This window comes from Poecilia reticulata, linkage group LG4, assembly GCF_000633615.1.
Source record: "Poecilia reticulata strain Guanapo linkage group LG4, Guppy_female_1.0+MT, whole genome shotgun sequence".
Lineage (NCBI taxonomy): Eukaryota > Metazoa > Chordata > Actinopteri > Cyprinodontiformes > Poeciliidae > Poecilia > Poecilia reticulata.
Window position 1 is genome coordinate 17,411,101 of NC_024334.1, and position 24,083 is coordinate 17,435,183.

At 39.1% G+C, this 24,083-nt stretch overlaps 1 protein-coding gene across 3 annotated transcripts in view; it reads right to left on the reverse strand.

Annotated features, from left to right (window-relative positions):
- The window catches only part of tmem131 (transmembrane protein 131), a 41,879-nt gene that overhangs the window by 14,465 nt on the left and 3,331 nt on the right, over positions 1–24,083 (reverse strand). For all 3 annotated transcript variants that reach the window (XM_017304445.1, XM_017304444.1, XM_008407646.2), the window contains exons 2-22: positions 23,827–23,888; positions 23,645–23,682; positions 17,893–17,961; positions 15,476–15,596; positions 11,837–11,953; positions 11,643–11,765; positions 10,623–10,703; positions 10,390–10,540; positions 10,247–10,303; positions 9,585–9,646; positions 9,385–9,493; positions 8,823–8,931; positions 8,575–8,728; positions 8,330–8,500; positions 6,422–6,532; positions 5,923–6,057; positions 2,490–2,594; positions 2,306–2,392; positions 899–1,051; positions 716–791; positions 196–310 (exon numbers count right to left, since the gene is read on the reverse strand). In XM_017304445.1, the coding sequence (XP_017159934.1) occupies positions 196–310; positions 716–791; positions 899–1,051; positions 2,306–2,392; positions 2,490–2,594; positions 5,923–6,057; positions 6,422–6,532; positions 8,330–8,500; positions 8,575–8,728; positions 8,823–8,931; positions 9,385–9,493; positions 9,585–9,646; positions 10,247–10,303; positions 10,390–10,540; positions 10,623–10,703; positions 11,643–11,765; positions 11,837–11,953; positions 15,476–15,596; positions 17,893–17,961; positions 23,645–23,682; positions 23,827–23,888 (2,206 nt within the window). The remainder of the gene's footprint in view (positions 1–195; positions 311–715; positions 792–898; positions 1,052–2,305; positions 2,393–2,489; positions 2,595–5,922; positions 6,058–6,421; positions 6,533–8,329; positions 8,501–8,574; positions 8,729–8,822; positions 8,932–9,384; positions 9,494–9,584; positions 9,647–10,246; positions 10,304–10,389; positions 10,541–10,622; positions 10,704–11,642; positions 11,766–11,836; positions 11,954–15,475; positions 15,597–17,892; positions 17,962–23,644; positions 23,683–23,826; positions 23,889–24,083) is intronic.

Here is a 24,083-nt window from a genome sequence, read left to right on the forward strand (position 1 = left end):
AAAAGATATGAGTAGCAATTTCAACTTATTTTTTTCAAAAACAATATTTTGGCAGATATGAAGTTTAATAAAAAACTTGCAACTTTAATTGCAACCCAAAAAAAAAAAAACCAGGGCCGCAAAATCAGCGATTTTAAGTCACAACAATCACCGACAAACTTTGCAACATCCCAGAGGGACTGAAAAGATGCTTACTTGTGTCCTGAGCGCTCTTTGATCTCCTTCCATCGTTTGAGGAGTTTCTGATGAAGGTCTACGTCGGCATCCCAGATATCTTCTTGCAACACCAGACCATGAGGCTTGGATTCAGCTGCGAGATGAAAAAAAAAGAAACGAAAAAAGAAGAGAAACAGTTACACTTGGAAAATTTTTTAACATTTGCAAAAGGAAGAGAAAACTCAATAAAAATAAATATTGAATGTGTAAAACCTAACATAAATTAAGAGTTCAGGAAAGGTCTGAGAGGACAGACGTAATAAACTGGAGCTCTGATTTACATTCAGTCGTCAACAATATATCATCTTAAATCGGGTTAAGTGCATTTTAGCCAGATCTGCAGGCGCTTTGCTATAAATCACTAACAGCAGTAGCTAATACAAGCAGGAAAATAAAAAGTGACACTTTCTTTTTGAAATCACTGCGCAGCATGAGTGATGCCAACATGATCCCGCTTCCCCATGGACACAGAAAGCTGATCTATCTACACCAAACTTACATTTAAGCACAAATGGCAGGCCCACATAACAGTGATCACCACACTGCAAGCTGGCGTCAAAATAAATATTTGCCACCTGGAAAACATGGGGAAAAAATAAATAAATAAATAAAAATAAGTTTACGTCCACAACAGCAACAACAACAAAATAATCAATTTCAAACCCCGAGGAGGATTTTCTACCTTGGATTTTCGTCTCGGCTCCAGCTCATCTTTGTTGTTGCGCAGACGCTTGTAATAGAACCTGATGTCCTCCGTCAGCGACTGGATCTGCTGCAGCCGGACTTTTTGTGTGAAGGAGCTCTGAATGTTGAAGCTTTGGTGAACGACTTTTCCCTGAGGAAACAACGGGAGATACGGGACTCGCATCACACAGCCAAAAGCCACCGTAGGGCTGAAAAAATTATTTTAGTAATTGATTATTTGATCGATTCTTCTGACAATTAATACATCGGATTTAAAATTGTCACATTCTGCAGATTTTTCATTTAACAATTTAAGTGTTTTCTACACAATAGTAGAAGTGCATTAAAAATATGCAAGTAAACAATTCAGTCCTTTCTTCATCCATCCATTCATTTTCTTTGCACCCTTGTCCCTACTGGGGTCAGGAGGGTTGCTGGTGCCCATCTCCAGTTGACATTCCGGGCAAAGCCTGGACAGGTCGCCAGTCTGTCGCAGGGCAACACAGAGACAAACAGTACAAACAACCATGCACTCACACCTAGGGACAATTTTAGAGAAACCAATTAACCTGACAGTCATATTTTTGGACTGTGGGAGGAAACCAGAGTACCCGGAGAAAACCCACGCATGCAAACTCCATGCAGAAAGACCCGGGCCGGGAATCAAACCCAGAACCTTCTTGCTGCAAGGCAACAGCTCTACCAACTGCGCCACTATGCAGTCCTCCAGTCCTTTATTATAAAAGAAAAAACATTTAATTGCTTAAAATGCGATAACAGTACTCCTTAAGTGAATGTTTAATTAGTAGTAGCAAATGATAAAACGGCAGCTAAAAAACAATTACAACATGTGAAAATCTCAGTTCTTTCTCCTCGACTCATCAATACAGTGTAGAACTGAGCTGATTTTATTTTTTAGACTAATTCATAGCAAAACGTGATTGTATTTACAGACAAAGAAGGGTTTATTTTAATCTTAATGGCAAATTGCATGTATTTTTTTTTTTGTGCGGTTTTAGTTTACTTGCTGCTCCGAGAATGTTGCTCTTGTTTGGAGTTGGAATATTTTAGTTCATTTGTTGATTTGTCGGTCAATTCAAAATCAATTTCATCACAATTCATCCGATTAATCATCGCAGACCGTTTCCTAAAATCAAACAGGATGTTCGATTTTTTTTGAAAAGGAATCCACAATTTTTGTGAATAAGTTCGAGCACAACATGACTGAAAATCACATCACAAAAGGCCTTTTTCTGTAGCCTGGACGCCAATTACTGATTAATCAGCTACTAAATTAGTTGACGATATTTCAATTAATCACGAATAATCCGACTAATCGTTTCAGCCGTACACGTCTTGTGTGTCCCCAGAGTCAAACTTGTGTGAAATCCTGACTGTTACTCACTGGAAACGAAGGTTGCAACACGATGTGCCTGGGTGAGCTGTTTAATGTCCCCACTGCAATCAGAGCTTTGACTGGGATGGTCAATATCTGAAACCATAAAAAAAAGAAGAAGAAAGTGAACATCAGAGATGACTCGAGCTGCCATTTTCTCGCTAAAAAGCTAAAATAAAAAACACAAACCAACCTCATAATCTGTTGTGATGTGAATGGCTCCGTCGTAAACGCCCTCCAGCGCTTTGGCGACTAACGTCACTCTGAAAGCTGCATAATAGCCAGATGCTAGAATCACCTGAAGACACAAGAAGAGATGGCCATTTCTTTCTGGGAAAGTGAGGTAGGAATATAACGTTTTACAGTGTAATGTTTCCTTTTTGTGACGAAACAAAAATTGTTATTTAAGAAAATATATATCGTATTTTCCGCACTATAAGGCACACCGGATTATAAGGCGCACCTTCAATGAATGGCCTATTTTAAAACTTTCTTCATATATAAGGCACACCGCATTATAAGGCGCATAGAATAGACGCTACAGTTTGGGTTGCCACCCGTCCCAGGACGCGATTTGTTCCGTACTCTACAAATGTGGATGTATAATAATAAAGAAGTGGTCCCCGAGTACTTTATATAGTAGGCTGCCCCAGTCAATGTAGCGATATTGTGCCCAACTGCTTTCTGGGTAACACAGACCAATCGACACGCTGCCGCCACAGTCTCTGTCTCTCTTCCCCCGACCCCTCCCCGGCTTTAAATGTATAGGGGCTGGTCCCTTGGTAACCCCAGTCGAAACACCCCAGATGAATGTCTAAAGCCACTTTGTTGACATAGAGAATGTCAACAAAACAGTCCGACTCCGGTCAGCGAGGAGCGCCTTCCGCGACTGGGTCGGGGCGTGGCCGGACAATGGTCACCCTTCTCCGTTCGCTCACAGCATATTGAGGAGATTGTGGTGCTAAATGACCTGCAGACGACCTGATTATCAGGTCGGTAGGTAGATAGGTCAGTCAAACTTTATTAATAGATTACAAACCAGCGTTCTGACAACTAGTAAAGACAGTAAAGTTTGGTGATCTTAATCCTTTTTTACGAGTCACAACAACAGAGAAACTTTCATTGTTTTTAATTGGATTAGCAACAGTGCCTTGCAAAAGTATTGGCACCTCTGATCGTTTTGTCACCGTAAACCACAATCTCCATTATATTTTATTGAAATTTGACGCGCTAAATCAGCAAAAAAGTTATGCAAAATTGTGAAATGGACAGAAATGATGCATGGTTCACACATAAACGTGTATGTAAAGTGAAAAGATATCAGCACCCTCCATTAGTGCATCGTAATACTGTAGACTAATAACACTGAAGCATTTCTCAGAAGTAGTTTTCCGCTAGAATGCAACCATGGCTACTTTTAGAAAACATGTTACTTTTTTGTTTTTTTAATTGAATTTATTGGTCTGAAAGCATTTATTTTCTCATCTTCCACAGGAACAAGTTGTACCTTTTGGTTAAAAATCCCTACTGGACCACATCCCAGTAACACCACAGTTACTGGGAAGGCTAAACTATTTCTCAGCTAAAAGCTTATCTGTAGTTTTACTGATGCAGTAGATTAAAAATAAATGTAACTTGAAGCTTTTCTTATAATTTGTTGCATCAAAAAATAAAATAAAATAAAGGAACTAAAGTAGTAAATACGTCTGGACTTTTACCAAGAGTCATTAGAGGTGAAATATTTTGACATCTTTTCATTTCACATTCATTTTCAATCCTCTCCCTCACTGGCATCTGAATACAAGAACAGAAGCTGCTGTTGTAAACAGAGCTGTAGAAACCGCCGGCTTAAATAATGTTACATTCAAATCATTAAGAGGAAAAAAACTAAATCTATTCCAGTAAAGCAGCGCTTTGAGTTGTGTCAAATTCTTGCATCACAGAAACTGCAGAGCTTACAGTAAGCAGTTTCAGTGGAAGTGAACTTCTGTAGCCACGCGCTGTTCATCTCAAAAGGAAGCAGACCAACACCGCTATCAGCTAACAAAGTGCTGTCTCTCAGTCACAACAGCCTCACCACTGCAGCTCTGCAACACGTCAGCAAATGTGTATTTGTGTGTTTCAGCTCGTTTACTTGTTTTGTTTTGTTTACACTGTTTTCATGCCGTTTTTATACTCTGCGATACTCTCATTGCAATCATGAAAAGTACAACTCAAAAAATTAGAACAAGTTTATTTTTTCCTCTGCATATCTTGTAAATTTGATGATTGTGGCTCACAGATAATAAAAACCCCTTAATTTTGTGTCTCCAAAAATTGGAGCATTATGAAAAGGTTCCAAAAATTGGAAAGCTGAGTGGAAGGTAAAAGGATGGCAGGAAAAGATTAACCTGGAGGGCCCTGGAGAGGATTGTAAAGAAAAAATCCTTTAAATAATTTTGGGGGAGCTTCAGAAGGAGTGGATGGGGGTAGGAGTTAGCGCATAGAGTGGGGACGCACCGATCCACTTTGTTCACATTCCATACCAATACACATCTCTGAGGTTTAATATCGGCTGATACAGAAATTGTATCTTGAATCCTGAATAGACTTAAAACTTCAAACATGAGGTCAAACATGTTAAAAATAAAATGCAAACATGACTGAAACAGCGTGTTAGGGCCATTGGAGTTAGAAAAAAAAGGAGTAAATTTCCAACAAATAGTTAAAAGATTTTCTAGAAAAATTCTGGAAATTTTCAAAAGTGGAAAACTTTCAACTATTGGGAATTTTCTGTTTCAAAAGTGGAAAGTGTTTGACTTTTGAAACTGTTTTGAAAATGTTTTTTGAAGCTTCAATGTTTTTTTTTTGTTTTTTTTTAGAAAATGTCTGAGATTTATTTCAACATTTCTGAGTTTTTTCTAGCAAATTTTCAACTTTTCAAAAATCAGACATTTCTAAGTTTTCTGTTTAAGATTTCTGAGATTAATCTAAAATTTTCCCAAAAAAAATTTTTTTTTGCATATGTTTGACTTTTGGAGGTTGGAAATGTGAGTTTTTCCTAGAAAATTTCTGAGATTAATCTCAAAAAGTTTTTTGACAGGAACCTGCTTCTTTTTCCCCCATCTAAAATGGCCCCAATATAACACCCTGACATACAATCAGTGCTACAACTGAGTGATTTGTGTCACAACATAACCATGTGTTAGAATGGCCTAGTCAAAATTAAGGCGTAAATCCAGTTGTAAAAATGTGACAAGCCTTAAACACTGCTGTTTACTGCTGAAGCACACAAGCACACACCACACTTTTCAGATTTTTTTTTTTTTTGCAAACAGATTTCTAAACCACGTGACATCCTCCTTCGACTTCCCAATTCCTGCACTGCTTAGTGTTGCTCCATCACACACTCACACTTGTGGTTGCAATGCGTCGCAATGTCAAACTGCTGTTGCAAGGTCCTATAATTTGCATTGGCTTGTATTGTTTTTAGTCTCCGACGGATCAATAACGCCTTATCTCAAAAAGCAAACAGAAGAGGTCAAACCAAACTGATTCCAAAGAAAACACTGTGAAGGCACAAAAAGCTTCCAGAAGCTTATAGATGTATCGTTGGGGCAACTTTTGAGGTGGGTGGGGGAGCTCACCGTTTTGTGATGAGAGGCTGAGGTGTTTTGCAGCTCCTGCAGGCGACTCAGGGCTGCTGTCGTGTTCCCCTTCTCGGTCTTCAGCAGCTCCATGAAGAGGCTGTCTCCTGTGACCAGCCAGGACTTTATCTCCAGCTGCGGAACAAGAATTCACAGAACCGTCTGATTTTGGACGAGGGACCCAGTCATTTGTTTCGCAGAACAATGCGTGACTGTACTCCATGTTCTTTGCAACTTATCACTGAGTACTGCAGAAGTGAGGATGTTGGCACAAACGCTTGTGTTGCGACATGGACTGCACTGGGCTCAGAGTATAGAAAAGCACAAGCAGGAATACCTAAAAGGCTCATGTAGACACGTCTTACACAACAGGACGTTGGACAGCGAACTTCAGCACAAAAACCAAAGCGCGTGCCCAAGGAGGGAGGGGGATACCTGGTTGGAAAAACACCTGCAAAATGTCGCAATCGTTACGTCAGCAGGTCACGTGACTGCTCACCTCGATGGGGTTGCTGTTGACGACCACGAATATAATGCTGCTGGTGTCGGTGGCGCTGCGGACGCCAAAGTCCAGGGCGTTCTCCTTCATGCTGGGGGGCAGGATGAGGGGCTGTTGAAGAAAAAGGAAAAAGAAATTAAAATTCACAATTTCACATTTACTTCACAACAGTTTAAAATATTGTATAAAAGTGTCACACTGTGAGGAGTATTATATGTTCGCTGGTAAAATCCTTATGTAGTACAAACAGCGGAGATCAAAACAATATAATAAAAATATATGTACTTTTTAAGCCTTTAATTATAAACAGAAGTAAAATCTTAAGTGTTAGTTGTGAAAAATTTACTATTTAAAAAGGATGAATGTGGCTCATGGTGGAAGAGAGGAAACAAGAACACAAAACCACGGGAAACTCATAACCAATTACCCATTTACAGGATCAATAATGTTTGGACCGAGTCTTAGCAATTTGTTATATTTCATTACAGTGATTTGCAAAAGTATTCATACCGCTTTGCAGTAGAGCGGGCCTAAACATAATTTTTGAAACGTCAAATTGTGTATGTCTATACACACAATGTATAGACATTGTATCTATACACACAATGTCTATACATTGTGTGTATAGACATTGTGTGTCTATACACACTATGTATAGACATTGTGTGTATAGACACACAATGTCTATACATTGTGTGTATAACTGTGCAATTTGACGTTTCAAAAATAAATTTGCCCAATGGAAGCATAGCAATTTTGGAAAAACTCAAGTTTTTGGGGGGTTTTCTTTTGCTGAAAAGTTTTGTTTTATTCTGCAAAACTGCGATGGAAACATTTTTTCTGCATCACATGATCAAGAACCGGACAGTAACACCGACACAAACCAAGATGAAAACGACAGGAAGTGGTAGGATGATGATGGTGCAGCAGGTTTTAATGACTCATCACGCAAACAAACTTTCTCACCTGTAATTTCATTTTTATTTCTCATTTAACAGAAACACAGCAAGAGCAAAATTGTGCTTTTTTGACATTAGCAGAATATCAATATAGTTTTGCTGACATTTATAATAGAAATGCAGATATTGCGTCCAAATCCGATACAACCAAACTATAACTTTAAAGGCCCAAACCAGAAGCAAACCCAACAAATTTTAATTACTATTTTACTGCTTTCATATTTAGATGATCATTTGAGCGAACCGCAAGGTCTCGTTTTTTTAGACTTGCTTAACATACATTGTTTCTGGAATAAACTTCCTGTAAAACAACCTGAGTTCCTAAAAAAAACCTCGTCTGTTTAGAATTGCCTTTGATTAGTAGTAACTGGAACATTGATTAATATATCTGGTATTTGCTTGATGATGACATTTGACAAAAAGTAATGTTTATTTGGTTGTGTCACAATTAGATTAGCTATACGATGTTTTTATGGTGTAAAGCACGTTGAACTGCCTTGCTGCTGAAATGTGCTACACAAATAAACTTGACTTCATCTCCAGTATCGGCTCTTTTGCAGCCTCCAGCATGTTTTTCTTCCAGATTAAACCCAAACCCATATCCGCCTACCCATGGACTCTGACCAGCTGAACTCCAGCTGTAAAATATTTAAAAAACAACGTAAACTTTTCCTTCCACTTCACACTTATACACTTAGCATGTGCTGGTCTGTCACGCAAATCTTAACAAAAGAGTGTTTGATTATAACGTGACAAAACGTAAAGCTTAAGAGACATGAATACTTTTAGGAAGATACTGTATGCACTATATGTAGGCTCGGCGTTTCTCCGATTTCACCACAAACGCATCAATGTTTATTCAACTCTGCTTAGATGCACCGGGTTTGGGTTACTTCATTTAATAAATGTAGAAACTCTGTTACTTTCTGCTTCTACATCGTCTTCTTACCTCTAAGAAGCCTGTGTAAGCCCGGACAGGCAGGTGAAACTTGGACGCATTTGTGATCAGCAAGATGTTGCTGTCTATGTGAATGGATGGTCGGACTGCCCGGAACAGCAGGGAGAAGATGTAGCGGGACTCGTGGGGTGGGATGAGGATGGGTGTGCTGAAGTTCTGCACCTGCGACAGAGAAGAGAAACTTGTGACAGTTTGTTCCTCGGCTCCCGGCAAACTGCAGCTCGGCCTGCACTCACTTTAAACATGATTTTGGCCTCGTCGGGCAGAGACACATTGTGTATCCGGATCGCGAAGCTGAAGGCGTTCGTGAGGAAAATAGCTCTGTCCACTGGCTCGACAGGGCTGTCTCTGATGTGGAACAACGTGGCCGTGTGGTCAAAACCCAGGTAGCTATGGGAAAAACAAACAGGAAAAAAAGGGAAATAAGCTCTACTAAAAAAAATAAAAATAAAAGTTCACTATGTTTCTTAAAGAAATAACTCACCCTTCTAGAACGTCTGCCTGGTATGGGATTTCAAGCTTGGAATAAGTCTTTTCTTTTGCTTTAACTGTTATTTTACCAGAAAACTGATATGGTCTTCTTGCTTTTGAGGCTGCAATAAAAACAAAGATAAACAGAGTGGATAAGCCTGCTGTGAGAAGATACCCAGAAGGGGAAGTTGTGTAACAGCAAATAAAATTCTTTTAAAAATCTAACTCAGCCAGAGTTTGAATAAAATTGTCCAAAAGGACCAAAAACTCTCTGAAAATACCATTTTCAAAACGGTGCCTTCATAAATATTGCATTTTTTGAAGTGGATATGGAAAAAAAAAACATTTTATACACAAGGAACCACACCCAGATGCATTTTGATCACTTTTCAGGAAACTGACATCATGCTCTACTTCCTGAAGTGGTCAGTGAAACTGGTGCAAGCAGACGATGAGAGAAATCATGAGCCCTCACACAATCGGTCATGCGTGCAATTTCATTTCCCTTCGCCCCAGTAGCCTTTCAAAAACGAGCTCATTTCCGCCTTTGAAAGCAAACAAAAACACCCACTCACCATCAAAACTAATGGTTGCAACTTTAGTATATCTGCTCTCTCCGGCTTTGAGCGTCACCGCTTTAAAATCTACGGTGACGGCTTCGTTTGATGGTGTTGTGCGAACACTCTGAGGAGGAGAAGAAACAACAACAAAAAACCTGTCACTTACTGCAAGTCTTCAAGGAGAGGGATTTTATGGGAGCGACGGGAATACCCACTGTGATTGGAACGTCTTTTGTTCCTGAATTTAAAAGATGGAGGTTCAGGAGTTTTGGACGATCTATAAAACGAGAGACGGTTTGGAAAAGAAAGCAGACAATCAGATGGGGATTGTGTTACAACTAGAGATGCACCAATCCTGATATTAATATCGGCATTGGGACTGATATTGAAAAAAGTTCTAGATTGAGTATCGGTGACGATGTGCCTGATCCATCAGGGCAAATCTATTCAATGCTTTGTGCTCTGAGCGACGTCATGCTTTATTATTTAATTTACATCATATTTAGAACCATTTGAAAGGTTTGTTGCCATTTATTTTTTGCATGTTGGTATTTATGTTACGCTGGCTGTTCTACTCCTAATTGCACTGACTGAACAAATTAAATTTGTTTTTACGTGTTTGACCAAGCTTGTGAAGCAGTTGGTGTATTTAAATGTGCTGACTGGTGCAGTTATTAAATAAATGAATAATTTACTACATTTATGTCTGCGGTTTAAAAAAAGATGAAACCTTTTGAGTCAGCTCAGGTGTTTTTCTGTATCGAATCACTGTCGGCCGATGTTAACCTCAGATATCGGTATCAGAAGTGAAAAATGTGGATCGGTGCATCCCTCCTTACGAAAATTGCAAAAAGCGTTTTCCTGTAACTCTACGTACCTTGTGATCGAAGCGTACCAAAGTCAAGCATTTCTGTGGAGGAGTAAATACCAGGAGCTGCGAATAGTGATTAAAATGAAAGAGTTACGGTGATGCAAGAGGGGGATGAATGACTTCTGGATTAAAAAGATTTAGAAGCGGACCTGACGTGACCTCCACCTCGACCGGGAGGATGATGAACTGGTCCTCATTTGGAGCGTTGGTTTTGATCCTGATAAAAGCCGTGTGGTTGTCCGCGTCTCTCGAAGAGAAGCTGGCTCTCATCACCCCCTTCGTCTCGAAAGGAGGAATCTCCTGGAAGGCGGAGGAGGTTGGCGCCGATGAGATAAAAAGTTGATAAAAAAAATTAAAAGTTGCATCCAGAAGAGGGACTCACCCAAAGCTTTCCGGTGCCTCCTTGTTGGCCAGTGGGAAGCTCTAAATGCAGATCTCCTCCGCTGGAGTACATCTCCACCACCTGAACAAAGCACAGCAACGTCACAAACTGATCCAGAAAGTGGGTGCAGATTCACTATGTGAGGAAGAATTTGGACCTTTAAAACTTTTCACATTTTGTCACGCCACAAGCACAAAACCTTAAGTTATTTTATTGGAATTTTTACCCAAAGAAAAGCACATTGTGTGTATTTGTGGCGTTAGAGAAAAAGTGCAGATGATTTTTATTACTCTTTACAAATGAAAATGCAATGGCTGTGTTTCCATTACAAATGTACGCAAAACTTTGTCGACATTCCGCTAATGTAGAAAAAAATATATATAAAAATTCGTCATTTCAGTGTTTCCATTAAATAAGAAACGCAATTAAAATGAAACTTGAATAAGTTTGACCGCGTGATAAGTCGTTAAAAAAACATGCCGCACCGTAATTCTCCTAGCATTAATAGTCCACAACAGGGAAATTCAGCTGTGTTTTTATTTTATTTTATTTTAAAAGGACCAATCGAAATGTCAATGTTCTTCTTAGGCCTCTAATGAGCCATCATTTGATCCAGGTGGGTTAAACCAGGGAGAGAACTGAAACATACAGGATGCCGGCCCTCGAGGACCGACTTTGGGCACCACTGCACTATATCAGGGCTGCCCAAGTCCAGTCCATCATTTGGGTGCCGCCCTTCTCCAACTCGGCTCAATCAAATGACTCAGCAACTTTTAGCTCTGCAGAGGCCTGATAACGAGTAATCATTTGGTTGACTGGACTTGGGCACCTTTGGTCCATGATTAGATTGATTTGAGTACGAATATAAAACGACTTAAACATTAAATCGCTTGAGTTATTTTATGTAAGAGATCAAAATAACTTTGGTTTATAGGTCAAATGATCACATTGAGGTTTATGGGTGTAAAGTGACACAATGTGAAAAAGCTCAAAGCGTTTGAATGAGTCTCTTTAAATTACCTGCAGCGGTTCACTGTACGGGTTGTGAATGTTTATTAGAGGGGAGAAGCTGCTGTTCACAGGGACCCGGGCCCCGATGAAGGGCCGCAGCCTGTAGGGGTTCGGGACGCCGACCCCGAAAACCTGAAGGAGACAGAGGCAGGATTAGTGGCGTAGTAAAAACTAACCTTAGCGAGAGGCTGTTCTGTTTGTACCTGGTATGTAAACACTCCATGATGTGACGTATTAATAAATAAAGTGTTTTCTACATTTCCAACAACTCGACCAAGAAACACGACATCAAAAGATGTGTTCCCTCCTGGTGGAATTATCTGCAGGAAAAAAAGAACGGGAGGATATACGTAAAACAGGAAAAAAAATCATCATCAGTTGAAATAATAACACACAAAATCATAACCTCAGGAAACACAATATTCACTATGAAAACGGTCGGCGCTGTAAAAGCTTTACAGCTCCATGCTAACTTTAGCGTGCTGGTGGTGGCCGTGGTTTCAGCTGGTGATTGTGGGTTTCTGTTGCAGATTTCCCAGAAAAGATGCATTTATAGTAAAATGAGCCATTTACAAAGTCTGCTCTCACAACGACATCATGCTTAGGTTTGATGTTAAGATACGGTGCACCGAATCCATCTTAAAGGAGACATCTCTGGTTCTGGAGTGTGCAGACAGCAGTGTGGCTTTTTTGTTTTTGTTTTTGTTTTTTTTTTGGAGGGGGGGGGTGGGAGAGATACCTTTTTTCCTCAATTTTGCATCTTGCAAATATAAAAAATAAAAAAACATGAAACAATTTTCAAAATTAGCCTAATTTAATATGTATATTTTATCAACAGTGCAGATTATTTGAAAGTGTAGGAATTTCTCAAAAACAAAAAATGCTCCTAGTAACTAACATTACCAAAAAAAAGCAGCTGAATGGTAACAAAATGCTTATTCTCTAAAACTCTGTTCGTTTTAGAGAATAAGCAAATCGGGCACATCAGATCCACAGATGATTATTTGCAGTCTGATGCGACACACGCAGCCAGATCATGTGATCCAAGCCGCACAGATGTGAGAGTGACGATATGCAAATATAAAACCAGACTAGCGCAATGACGACAGCATACCTGCTATTATTTTAATAATTAAAAAAACTATTTAATGGTCATTAGTTATACTAAACACTGTAGTAAAAGATTATAAAGCTGCAATTATAATTCTATGATTCACAAACTAACATTTATAGCAGGAGGTCTGAAGCCCCTGGTCTGCATTTTTAACTAAAAATGATAAATAACCTACTAATGTTTCTACAGATGCATGTTCTAGTATTTTTTTTTTATGGAATAATAGCATTGAACCTCTATAATAGAACAAAACTAAAAGTCCCAGGTATATTCTTTAGATTTCTGTCATTCAGTTGAAAACTAAGCTTTTTTTAAAACAATTTTTATAGAAAAACACAGTTATATCAACAACTTCGACGAAAATGTATCCACCCTCTCTTTTCTGCAAAGCTTTTCAAGTTAGAATTTGTTTTAAAGTCTAAAAATAGAAACAAAAATGTGGTTTCCTGGGGGAAATGTTTATCAAAGACGAAAGTTTTCTCGTTCTCTTCTTCAAAACTTCCTTTGACGTTTGTGGCTCTAAACGAGTTTTATTCAGCTGGACTCGGGGCAGAAATGTTTCTTTGGCTCGTTAAGGTTGCGGAGCCCTGATCTGGACAACTAGACATTCACAACTTTCACCTGAAACGCTTAAGTCAGCACTGTAAAACCTGAACTGTGCTGTTTAACACAACCTCTACTTTGTGACCAAGGAAGAAGAAAATACTTCATTCAAGAACTGTTTTAACTCACTTTGTTTGACGAAATGATGTAAATAATGTACGATGTTTAGTATCTGCTTTGACAAACTTTTAATTTATGAGAATTTTCTCACTTCTCCACTGTTAGACAATGTGGTAATGTGTGTAATCTGATTGGATTGGAGGTCACAAGCTCTCATCTGGATCAAAAATAAACCATGAAATAAACCGTTTTTGATCATCGTACAATAAAAATCCGCATGTGCTCCTAATCTGTGCCGTTATCAACTTGTGTCTTAACAACTTCTGCCAACCCCCCCCAAAAAACCCCCCCAAAAACAGCAAAAAAAAACCAGCAGCAGGAAGGAAACGACCAGCATGCGAGCGTTTCTGAGCCACCACAGACTGCTAGAGCCAAAGAGTATTTTAGATGAAACGCTCTGCTTGGTATGTCAGTATTTTAAGAAAAAAACTACATGGGAGGCAAGCAGCAAACCACTGAAAACTGAACCAGCTTCTCCCTCTCTCTCTCTCTCTCTCTCTCTCTCTCTCGAAACCCTCAAAAACATCTCTTTCCAGCCACACATGTCTTCCAGTTTTATTGGCGACTAAACTGCAACAAATAAAACAATTACAGGGAAGAAGTCACTAAAGATAAAAAAAAAACAAAGACTCAAAGTGAAGACAAAAAAGTCAGTTGTTTCCCTTCATCGAGAACAAGCTTCCAGAAATGTAAAAGTTTTCCTTTCTACTACAGATTTCCACAAATGCCACTTTAGTATATTTTATATCTCGGTGTGAAAGAGTGTTGTTGCTGATGCTGCCAATAAAAAAAAGGCAAAGCAATAAAGACAAAAATAAGACGTGAAGTCATCGTTCTGCTACTGCAGCAGCAGATACGCAGCATTTTACCAACCAGGAATCTGAATTGTGATTATTTTCCTGCAGATGACAGTGAGGGGATTGGAAATGTTGTAAACATTGACCTGCTGTTGGAGTGTGGACTTCATGTTTCTGGATTTCTAATTCCTATTGAACCAATTCGCACTGATCTGTTGACAAAGCCAGAGAAAAGATGTCTCCTCTCGTTTCATAAGAGTGACACAATAAAAGGACAAATTGCTTTAGAACTTCAATGACTCAGACAGAGTATCGCTATGAGCTGAGCTTTAAAGCTTGAATCATGAGTCACTTGCTTCTGCTTTTTTCTTCCTCCCTTTATTCAATCACTCTGTGTGTTAAACAGCTCGTCACCCTGCCTTCATTTAAAGCTCAGGACAGAGGTGTCCAAGCTTTTGCCTCACCAAAAACCTACATAAAGGGTAAAACAAACACACACAAAAAATACTGGGAAAGAAAAAAAGATTTTCTCTCCCAGATTTCTGACTTTAATCTTCTGAGACTTTTTTTAATCTACTAAACAACAAAATAAAGTTCAAATACTTTAGCTAAATGAGTAAAACAGTAAATTGTTTTGTTGGGGGGAGAAAAAAAAATGTTAAAACGGTTTTGCAGATTTGCCTCATTAAAGAAAAGGGTCCACTTTGTGGATTTTTAAAAGATTTTGACCATAAAAAACATTTATTGTCAATTCTGAGCAATAAAAATATGATTTTTTTTGTTGTTGTTGAAAAGCAAATAGCCAGGTAGAAAAGCAGATCTGGGTGCATCAAAGCCAATTTGAATTATTCTGAATCGGAGATGCACAGAATCAGTCCAGGGGCCACAAATGGCCCTTCAGGACTACAATTCCCATAGATGAGCACACGTGACCTATATCAGCATTTCTCACATTTTTCTGTCTACACACATTATGTTCACTAGTTTACAGCAAACAAAGCAGGGAAAACAAAACAATTCACAGAAATTAAACGCTTCAAGTTGGATGCAACACAGCTTTTAAACTGCAGGCATTAACAGTATGATCATCAGACAACATGACAGAAGATGAACAGATGATTTTCCTTCCCTTAGCAGATAACTCATTTCATTTATCAGATTCACAACAGCAAAAAAAAAAATCGATTAAAAAAGTGGTGACTACTTACCCTATTCTGAAAAAAGGAGGCATGGAAATGTGCTGTTGTTGCTGATATTGATATCAAACTAATTTCTTCTGAGCTAGGATTATGTAAATAAACTTTCTCCATTTTTGGCATTCCAACCGGCCTGTGAAGGAAGACGAGAAGGTTTGTGTAAGTGCAGGTTTTCAAAATTACCACTGGGGAGAAAAACAAAGCTCAGACGGAAAAGAACTTAAACCTGACTGCAGATTTCACATCCCTGGTTTCTACAAAGTTTTAACCTATCTGTGCTGATTTTAACCAGTTCTCTTCACATAAGTAAGAACTGGGAATGTTAGAAAGAGCAGTCCATCCATCCATCCATTTTCTTGCACCCTTTTTCCCTCAGTGGGGTCGGGAGGGGTGCTGGTGCCCATCTCCAGCCAACGTTTCGGGCGAGAGGCGGGGTACACCCTGGACAGGTCGCCAGTCTGTCGCAGGGCAACACAGAGACACACAGGACACACGACCATGCACACACACACTCGCACCTAGGGGCAATTTGGAGAGACCAATTAACCTAACAGTCATGTTTTTGGACTGTGGGAGGAAACCGGAGTACCCGGAGAAAACCCACGCATGCACAGGGAGAACATGCAAACTCCATGCAGAAAGACCCCAGGCCAGGAATCGAACCCAGAACCTTCTTGCTGCAAGGCAACAGCTCTACCAACTGCGCCACTGTGCAGCCCAGAAAGAGCAGTCAATTATTATTATTAACAAATTAGGGTCTCACTAACATGTTAATGCAAAGACAAAATGATTAGCCTCTTTCAGAAACTAGTGCACCTGAATAAACGTTAGAAAACAGAAAATAAAGTTTTGGTCATTTTATATACAGTCACAACTTTTACAACTCTGATTATTTCTGTCCACAAGGTGTGGAAATTCTCTACCATGGTACTCCAACTGGGATTTTTATTTTATTTACTTTTACAATTTTTAATTTTAGTTCAGCCTGAAAGTCACCCAGTTGTGCTAATGTGTTTTTTTCCTCATTGCATCTTTTGCAAAAAAAAAAAAAAGTGAATAACTGAAAAACTAAACTCTAAAATAGTGTCCCCATGTTTGAACTTTAAGAGGTCTTTTGTGTTCACTACTTAAAGTAAAATAAGAGACACAACCGTCCTGTGGAGAGAGGATTCGACACGACTGAGTTAATGTCTCCAAATTGTTAAAACACCGTTCACAGCACGCCATAGACTCTTTTGATTTACAACCCGTCAGGCAGCCAGCGGCTGATATGAAAATGGCATGGTATGAAAATCAAGTGCAGCTCTTGTGGTGTTTTAATCACTTTCCCTCCCACAGAAATCAGACAAGGACATTTTCAGCTTCAGCAGAAATCCGACCAAGCCCAGAACATCATTATGGGAAGTCAAATGGACAAATGTCGAGGATCTTTGCATCCTTCGCTCTTGGGCCTTTATGAAAACTTTCAGACCTGATAAATGGACTGTTTGAATGAAAACAAACCTGAGCTTTTCCAAACAAGTTCCTTGAATCCTCAACAATGAAATAAATATTTTAAAAAACACTGATGTGTACATCAGTATGACTCCACAATCAGACAGGTAGGTGACCTAGTGAGTAGTTGAAGCTATGCATTGGCTGTGGAGTTGACTTATTGTTTTCTTCTGGGCCATCCAGAGATCAACAAGAAAAAAGGGTTTAGATCATCTAAACAGCAAAGCAAACATGATTTCACTGAAAATGTTAGAGAACTATGGTTGATTTAAATTTAAGCCTTTAAAATGTTTTTAATATAACCTTGAATTAAATCAAGGTTATATTAAATGGATGGTTGGGAGATGCTGCTGTATTGTAACCAAGCATAGCAAAAACTGACATTTCTAGGGTCTGTTTGTGGCTGTTAGCAGCAAGTTTGTTCTTCACACCGCCTACGGCTCTCTGAAGTCTTTATCCTCCTTAGTGCCGGGCTTGAATGTTTTGTTTTTTGCACAGAATGCACCTAGCCTTGTAAGGTTCATCAACAAAAGTGAGCTAGTGGCAAAAACGAACAATGTCCAGCCAAATGGCGATAAAATTGCACATATGCATGATAGGGGAAGAAAGAAAAAAAGCTAACTAGCTAGCAGCAAGGGTATATTGGCAGCTACTTTTGCCAGACAGAAAAGTCCCAAGAGAAACAAAACTTACATATGCGAGATTAAATGTTTCTGCCAGGTAAAATGTAAGACCTGACGAAAGTATTTAAGGCCAACTTCAATCTTTTCAATACCTTTAAAGACATTTTAATACCTTAATTTTAGATGCATGAATTTAAAGGACGCACAGACACCCTGCATAAATGAAAACAAACCTAACAAACAGGAAGCATAGTTTTGCTTCCTATTAAACTAACAGGTTTAATATTTCAGAGAGATAAAAAAAATACTCACTGTTCATGAAAGTCTAGCATTGGAGGCTCAAATCGTATAGGTCGGCAGTTCCCTCGGTGCGGGGACGTGCTGCAAGAGATGGGAAGGTGTGACAGCAGCAAGAGCAGGCAAGCAACAGCAATATCCATGCTTTGGGTTCAATTCAAAAGTTAGACAGACTAGATGACCAACAAACTCCTGGTTTTTGCTTTTATTATCACGTAAATAAAATAATGGATCCCTTCCCATCCGCAGCGAGCCATTTCTATGTCCAAAGTCTTCAGGAAACTTGGAAAAAGACAAAAAGAAAAGAGAAAAGGAAGAAAAGAAGCGGGATGGGCACGAAAGAAGGAGCTTTCAGTGTCACTTTCAGGTTGTGGTGCTTCTCTAGACAGAATTGCTTTGCGGCTGTAAAACTCACAGAACTTGTCCAGCAACAGGTGTATCTAAACAATAGACAGAGAGGCGGCTCCCCCCGCGGGAGGGGAGGAGTACACAACAGAAACGTGAAACATGAGCCTTTATGTAAATCTCATGCAAAAGGAAGTTCAGAGATGGCAGACGTGGCAGTCAGCTGAACGTCGGCTCATTTAGCAGGCGCTGAACATCACGTGTTTATCTTGCCACATATATGACTAATTCATCTGTGACTAAGATTCCCCATCTGAGGCAAATATTTAATCTAACTGTGCTCCCCTAATTATACCGTCTCACATTGTTCTAACAAAAGAAACACGCTCGGTTTATATAACTCGTGTAATTGCACCAACACCGCCCTGCAGTTGGACAATTTGCTGGAGATCCGTTTCACCTTCTTTTACTACCGAGCCTCTGCTCACAAGAGCAGACAAAAGCCGGAGCGCAGCGCTCCAATAGCCGGGATATTCCAAGGCGGGATGGGTTTACATCCCCGGGGAGACAGAATGTGCCAAGATTCAATGTTCCTGCGGGATGAACCGTCACCTAGAGCCTGTCCCCGCTTTGTGCCGCTAATATAACAACTGCTGACAAGATTTTTGGAGTAAAGAAGAAAAAAAAAGAAAAGAAAAATGGCTTGCAGTGGCTATATTTTTCTCAGTGCTTCAGAGCTGAGAGAGCAGAGGCTCTTCCTCTATGAGCTGCAGTGCCTTGCAAAAGTATTCATACGCCCTGACCAGACTGGCCGGATTTACAAGGATTTGGGCCCCTGGACTGGAGCCAGTTTTGGTGACCGAAACACAAAGAAAAGATTCTTTTGCTAATGCAAATACGGTAGTGATATGCATCAGCAGGTTTGAACTCTTGCAGGTTTATTACATCCACTAGCCAGTGACACCAAGTTGTTCCCTTTATCATTTTCAAATACTTGAATATTGTTTATAATCATTAAAAAAAATCCAAAATATTAATGCAATCCAATGTAATTTGAAGAATGCAGGAATTTTATATAAAGTACAATATTTGCAAAACATACATTCATTCAAGAAAATGAAAAAAAATCTTTACAGTGAAAACAAAAATCGTTTTGAAGTCTGATCCATCTCTTGACAACCAACAAACTTTCTTTTTCTAGTAAAAAAAAAAAAAAAAATCAGTGAAACTAGAACATTTTAATGAATATTGAGGAATTATTGACTTAAAACAAACTAATACTTCTTGATTAAGTCATTTGTAAGTGAACTTTGTCTTATTTTCAGTGCAGTCAAATATTTGCACTAGGAACTGGACAAAAATACTTGATTTTGTGTTTTGCAGTGTAGCAGGTTGCTCTTAGGCGACTTTTGGAGGAAATCTGTGGACTGGATTCAATTTTAGGCTCAAAGTAAAGAGGTTTAGACACAAAAACTGACCACAACTACCAGATTTTGGTTGGAAATTCAAATAGAGGGGAGTTATATTCCTTCTATTTGAATGACATTGAAGTTCCTGCTTGAAATGGAGCAAAATGTACAAAAGTTCAAGCAGTATGAAAACGTTTGAGGTATGGTTGATGAGCCTTGTGCGTAAAAAAATATGCATGAAAGGAAACATTCATATTGAATGCGAAGTACATTCATTCCAGAGGAAGAGAAAATGCTGCTTTACACAAACTGATTCCTGAGCTCAACACAGGGAAGTAAAAGAGGAAGTGTGAACCTTAAAAAAAATAATTCAAAACACTCCTTTGACACACCTCTGTCAGCACTCGCGCTACGACTCTGCGAGATAACGACTTCATGGACTTTAACATAGCTGCACATGGAGCAAACACACGTGTATGTGATGCATGCCATGTACATGTAACTGCAACGGCTGCAGACCACAAAAACAGAAACATGACACCACAAGTCAGCTAAGTTTTACAAGCTTCCTGCCAGCCATGATGGAGAGCCGTTTTCAAGTTCGAGCACTGCTCTATCTGTTGGACACACACACACCCATCATAACAAATCACACCCAGAAGACGCACACTGCAAGAAAAAACAAAACTAAACTAAATCTAAAAATCAGTGCAACGTCCAACTGCAAAGAAACTCACTGTAGTTCAAACAGCACACGAGTGAGGAATGTTACGGCAGTGACTAGAAAGCAAACTTCCCCAAAGCCGACCACCGTCTGACATGTTTGTGTACACACACTGAGTGCAGTGGAGAGATCCTGCGGATCGGTTCATGCTGACAACACAGCTCTGCCCTGTTGGACCCGTTCTGAGAAGAGAGGAGAGCTCGCTGCGCTTTTGGCCAGACGGGTGACTGAAAGCTTGCGGCTTCACTATATGTAGCAATTTTGACTTGTCGGTTACCCCACACCGTCGCACCTCGCCATTTAAAGTACCCCCCGTCTCTGCCCAGCTACACCAGCAGCTATTTTTCCAACATCGGTCACATTATAAGAACGGGGGGGAATAGTCAAGTTTATTAGGCAGGCGACCTTTTATTCGCTTGGTTACTTGGCACCAACAGATCACAACTGCATAGAAAAATATATTTATACGAGATCGTGCCTGTAAATGGGGATGCACTTTTTTCACTTCAATTACCGACACAGATATCAGGTTTAGTATCATCTGGTACGAACTGATACAGAAAAATAATGCTGAATAGGCTCAAAACTTTCTTTTTTTTTTTTTTTAAACAGACATAAATGTGCTTTATTATACCAGTACAGCACTTAAATACATCAATAGTTTCACAAGCTTGGTCAAACATGTTAAAACAACTTTGATTTGTTCCGTCAGTGCCATTAGGAGTAGAACAGCCAATGGGAAATAAATAATAAAGAAACTATCAAAAACAATAGCTGACTACCTTGGTAAGATGTGAAAATAAACTGCGACAAACCTTTCATTTTTTCTGTAAGTGCAAATAGAGACTCTAGCTGTAACGTAAACAGAATAAAGCGTAGAACTAGACTGAATAGATCTGCCGTTATGGATCGAACACATTGTCATAGATACCTGATATAAAATTCTGTAAAATATTGGGACCGATACAGATATAAATATCGGATCGGTGCATCTCTACTGCAAGTACATTTCAGTTCGACTGTTCTCTCCCCACCGAGTGGAATGAACATCAAATCAACACGTTCAATTATAATCCTTTTTAAAACAAGAACCATTTTGTGTTTATTGACACTTAAATTTTAGGGTAGATTTTCCATAATTCACACAAACGTATGCATGCACTAATATTTGGATGAGTCTCCTGTAGCCAGCTGCACTTCTCTCTGTCTCTCTTTTTAGCTTCCAAAAATCCGTGGCATCCTTCTGGCTAGATATCCGACCACTCTTGCTGTTCCACTCGGAGCTCATTTTAATTGGTCGATTTTCTGTCGCCTTTTAAGCATCGTCTACAACAGGGGTCCCAAAACTTTTTCCTGTGAGGACCACATAACGTTTCCCTTCTCAGGTGGGGGGCCAGAGTCAGTTTGTAGCAGAAAAAGTGTGACGTTTGCAGAAGTGCCTAAATGTAAAAATTTGTTTTCCAGAAAGCACAATCAAATGACCCTCTCTGGGTTCTTCACAGAAAAAATCCAGGAAATAACACTATTTATAAAATAAATACCGTATTTTCCAGACTAAGCCGCAGATATCTCTGCCGCTCTAGGTTTTCCACAGCGACAGAGATATCGCTGTGGATATCTCTGCAGCAGCAGAGGGGGGCGGACACCCAACGTTTGAGTCATAACAGGTCAATTGAATATCACATTTATTACGGATGAAAAAGAAAAAGTTGCCAAGTTTAGATATAACTGAACTGATTACGGTAGTTTCCGAACGGTAACTGTAACAGTAAAAGTGCTGATTCTTCGTGTTGCTACTAGCATGTGCTAAATGAAAATAGGCACTTTCTTCTTCTTCTTTAGATCTCAACGGCAGCTTGCATCCATTATTCTTGCACTACTGCCTTCTACTGGATCCTATCTATACCTCAAATTCTCATAATGATCCCAGTATTATTTTAAAAAAATGAAAAATCTTCTTTTTCCCCTCAATGCTATTTAACTGATCAACAACATTCTCAAATTTCAATTCCCTATTAAAACCTAATTCCGTTTTAATGGGCGCGCTCTTCTTTTATTTCCAATTTTGACTTCCAATGTTTCACTTCCTGCTAAAGAGCCCCCTGGTGGTTGAAGAAAAATCCACATATAAGCCACATGGTTCAAAGCTCAAGAAAAAAGTAGTGGCTTATAGTCCGGAAAATACCGTATATGAAAAAAAATCTAAATGCTCTCTGGTATTGTTCAGGGGGCCGGACCAAATGTGGAGGCGGGCCGGATCTGGCCCGCGGGCCGCAGTTTGGGGACCACTGGTCTACACGTTTCCATGCAAGGTAAGCAGCTCATCCTCTTCCAGAGTCTTAAATTGCTTTATCTATTTCAAACTAATTTAATTGTATGAAATCTCTCAGTCGTTAAAAAAAGAAAAATGGTAGAATGATTAAAAGCAGTGCAGGAATCAGACATTAACTTAAAATACCTTTTTTATAATAATTGACTTGCAGCTTCCTTTTTCCTGTTTGTACCAATTGTATTTATTGAAAAACATTTTGTCAGGTGATTTTAAATTTTGTTTTTAGCAAGATAAATTACTTATTATCCATGAGAAACTGATGAAAAATAGCATTTTTGCTAATTCTGTCACATTTTAATCAATACAGTTAAAATGTTAAATTAATGAAAAACCAGTTTGACCCATAGTGTGAAAGACTGAGCCTGAGAGAAGACTGGCTCCTTCCAGCTTGGCTGCCTACATAGTTGGCAATGTTTTTAAAAGTTACACCATTCCGAGTGTCAGGTAAGGTGGTGACAGCATCATGCTGTGGGGTTATTTTGCTGTCAGAACTACAGTGACATTGCATCAGCAGCATGAAATACAAAAGGACGACGGCTAATTCATCAACTTAACCTCAAAACAAAAGATAGACTTTAAAAGACAAGTAGGTTTTCCAACAGGACAGAGACAACAAAACTGGTTTTGCAACTGATACATCAGTCCAATTTTTAGCATTTAAAATGACTTCTACTGACATTTTTAGAAAGACTGGTCAAGTATCTAACCAGAATGATACCAGAAGGCCCTCAACGGCTAGAAAAATTGATTCTTTGACGTCCAACTTGCTAAAGCACATTTAGTCCAGATATGCAGGGGGCGCATGTAAATATTTGAGCTTCTTTGTAATATTCTGACAAAAGTTTCAAAACAGTTTGACATTTTTTGAAAGCTCAAAAAATGTCAAACCTGTGCATCCAGTTCTTGTTTAAAAGCTTCAACGCATCTTTATAAAGCAAAAAGAGAAACATGTCATACCTCTGTTGATATAAACTAAAATCAATGTCAGACTCTGCCTGCAAGACAAAAATCACACAGGAAGTAGTTATCAAAAAACATGATCATTTAGTCAGAAACTCTGCCAGTTGCTTAGTGTTTTTTAATCAGGTTGATAATCCTCTGTTAACGTTCAGATGATGGATGAAAACGAAAGGCCTTACCTGTAAAAGGCTTCCCTCACCAAAATGTAGAACCTCTAGAATTGTGTCTGACTGAATGAATGCTGTAAAACAAACATAAGAAAATAAACACCTGATTAGCTTTATTTACGCCACCATCATAGAAAAGAAAGGCAGCTTTTCATCTCAGTACATTTACCAACTAACAAAGCTGATTAAATCAAATGTTACATTAAAAAAACATTTAAAAAAAGCACAAAATATGGTGCCATTTGATTGTGCTGCAATAGTTCATATAT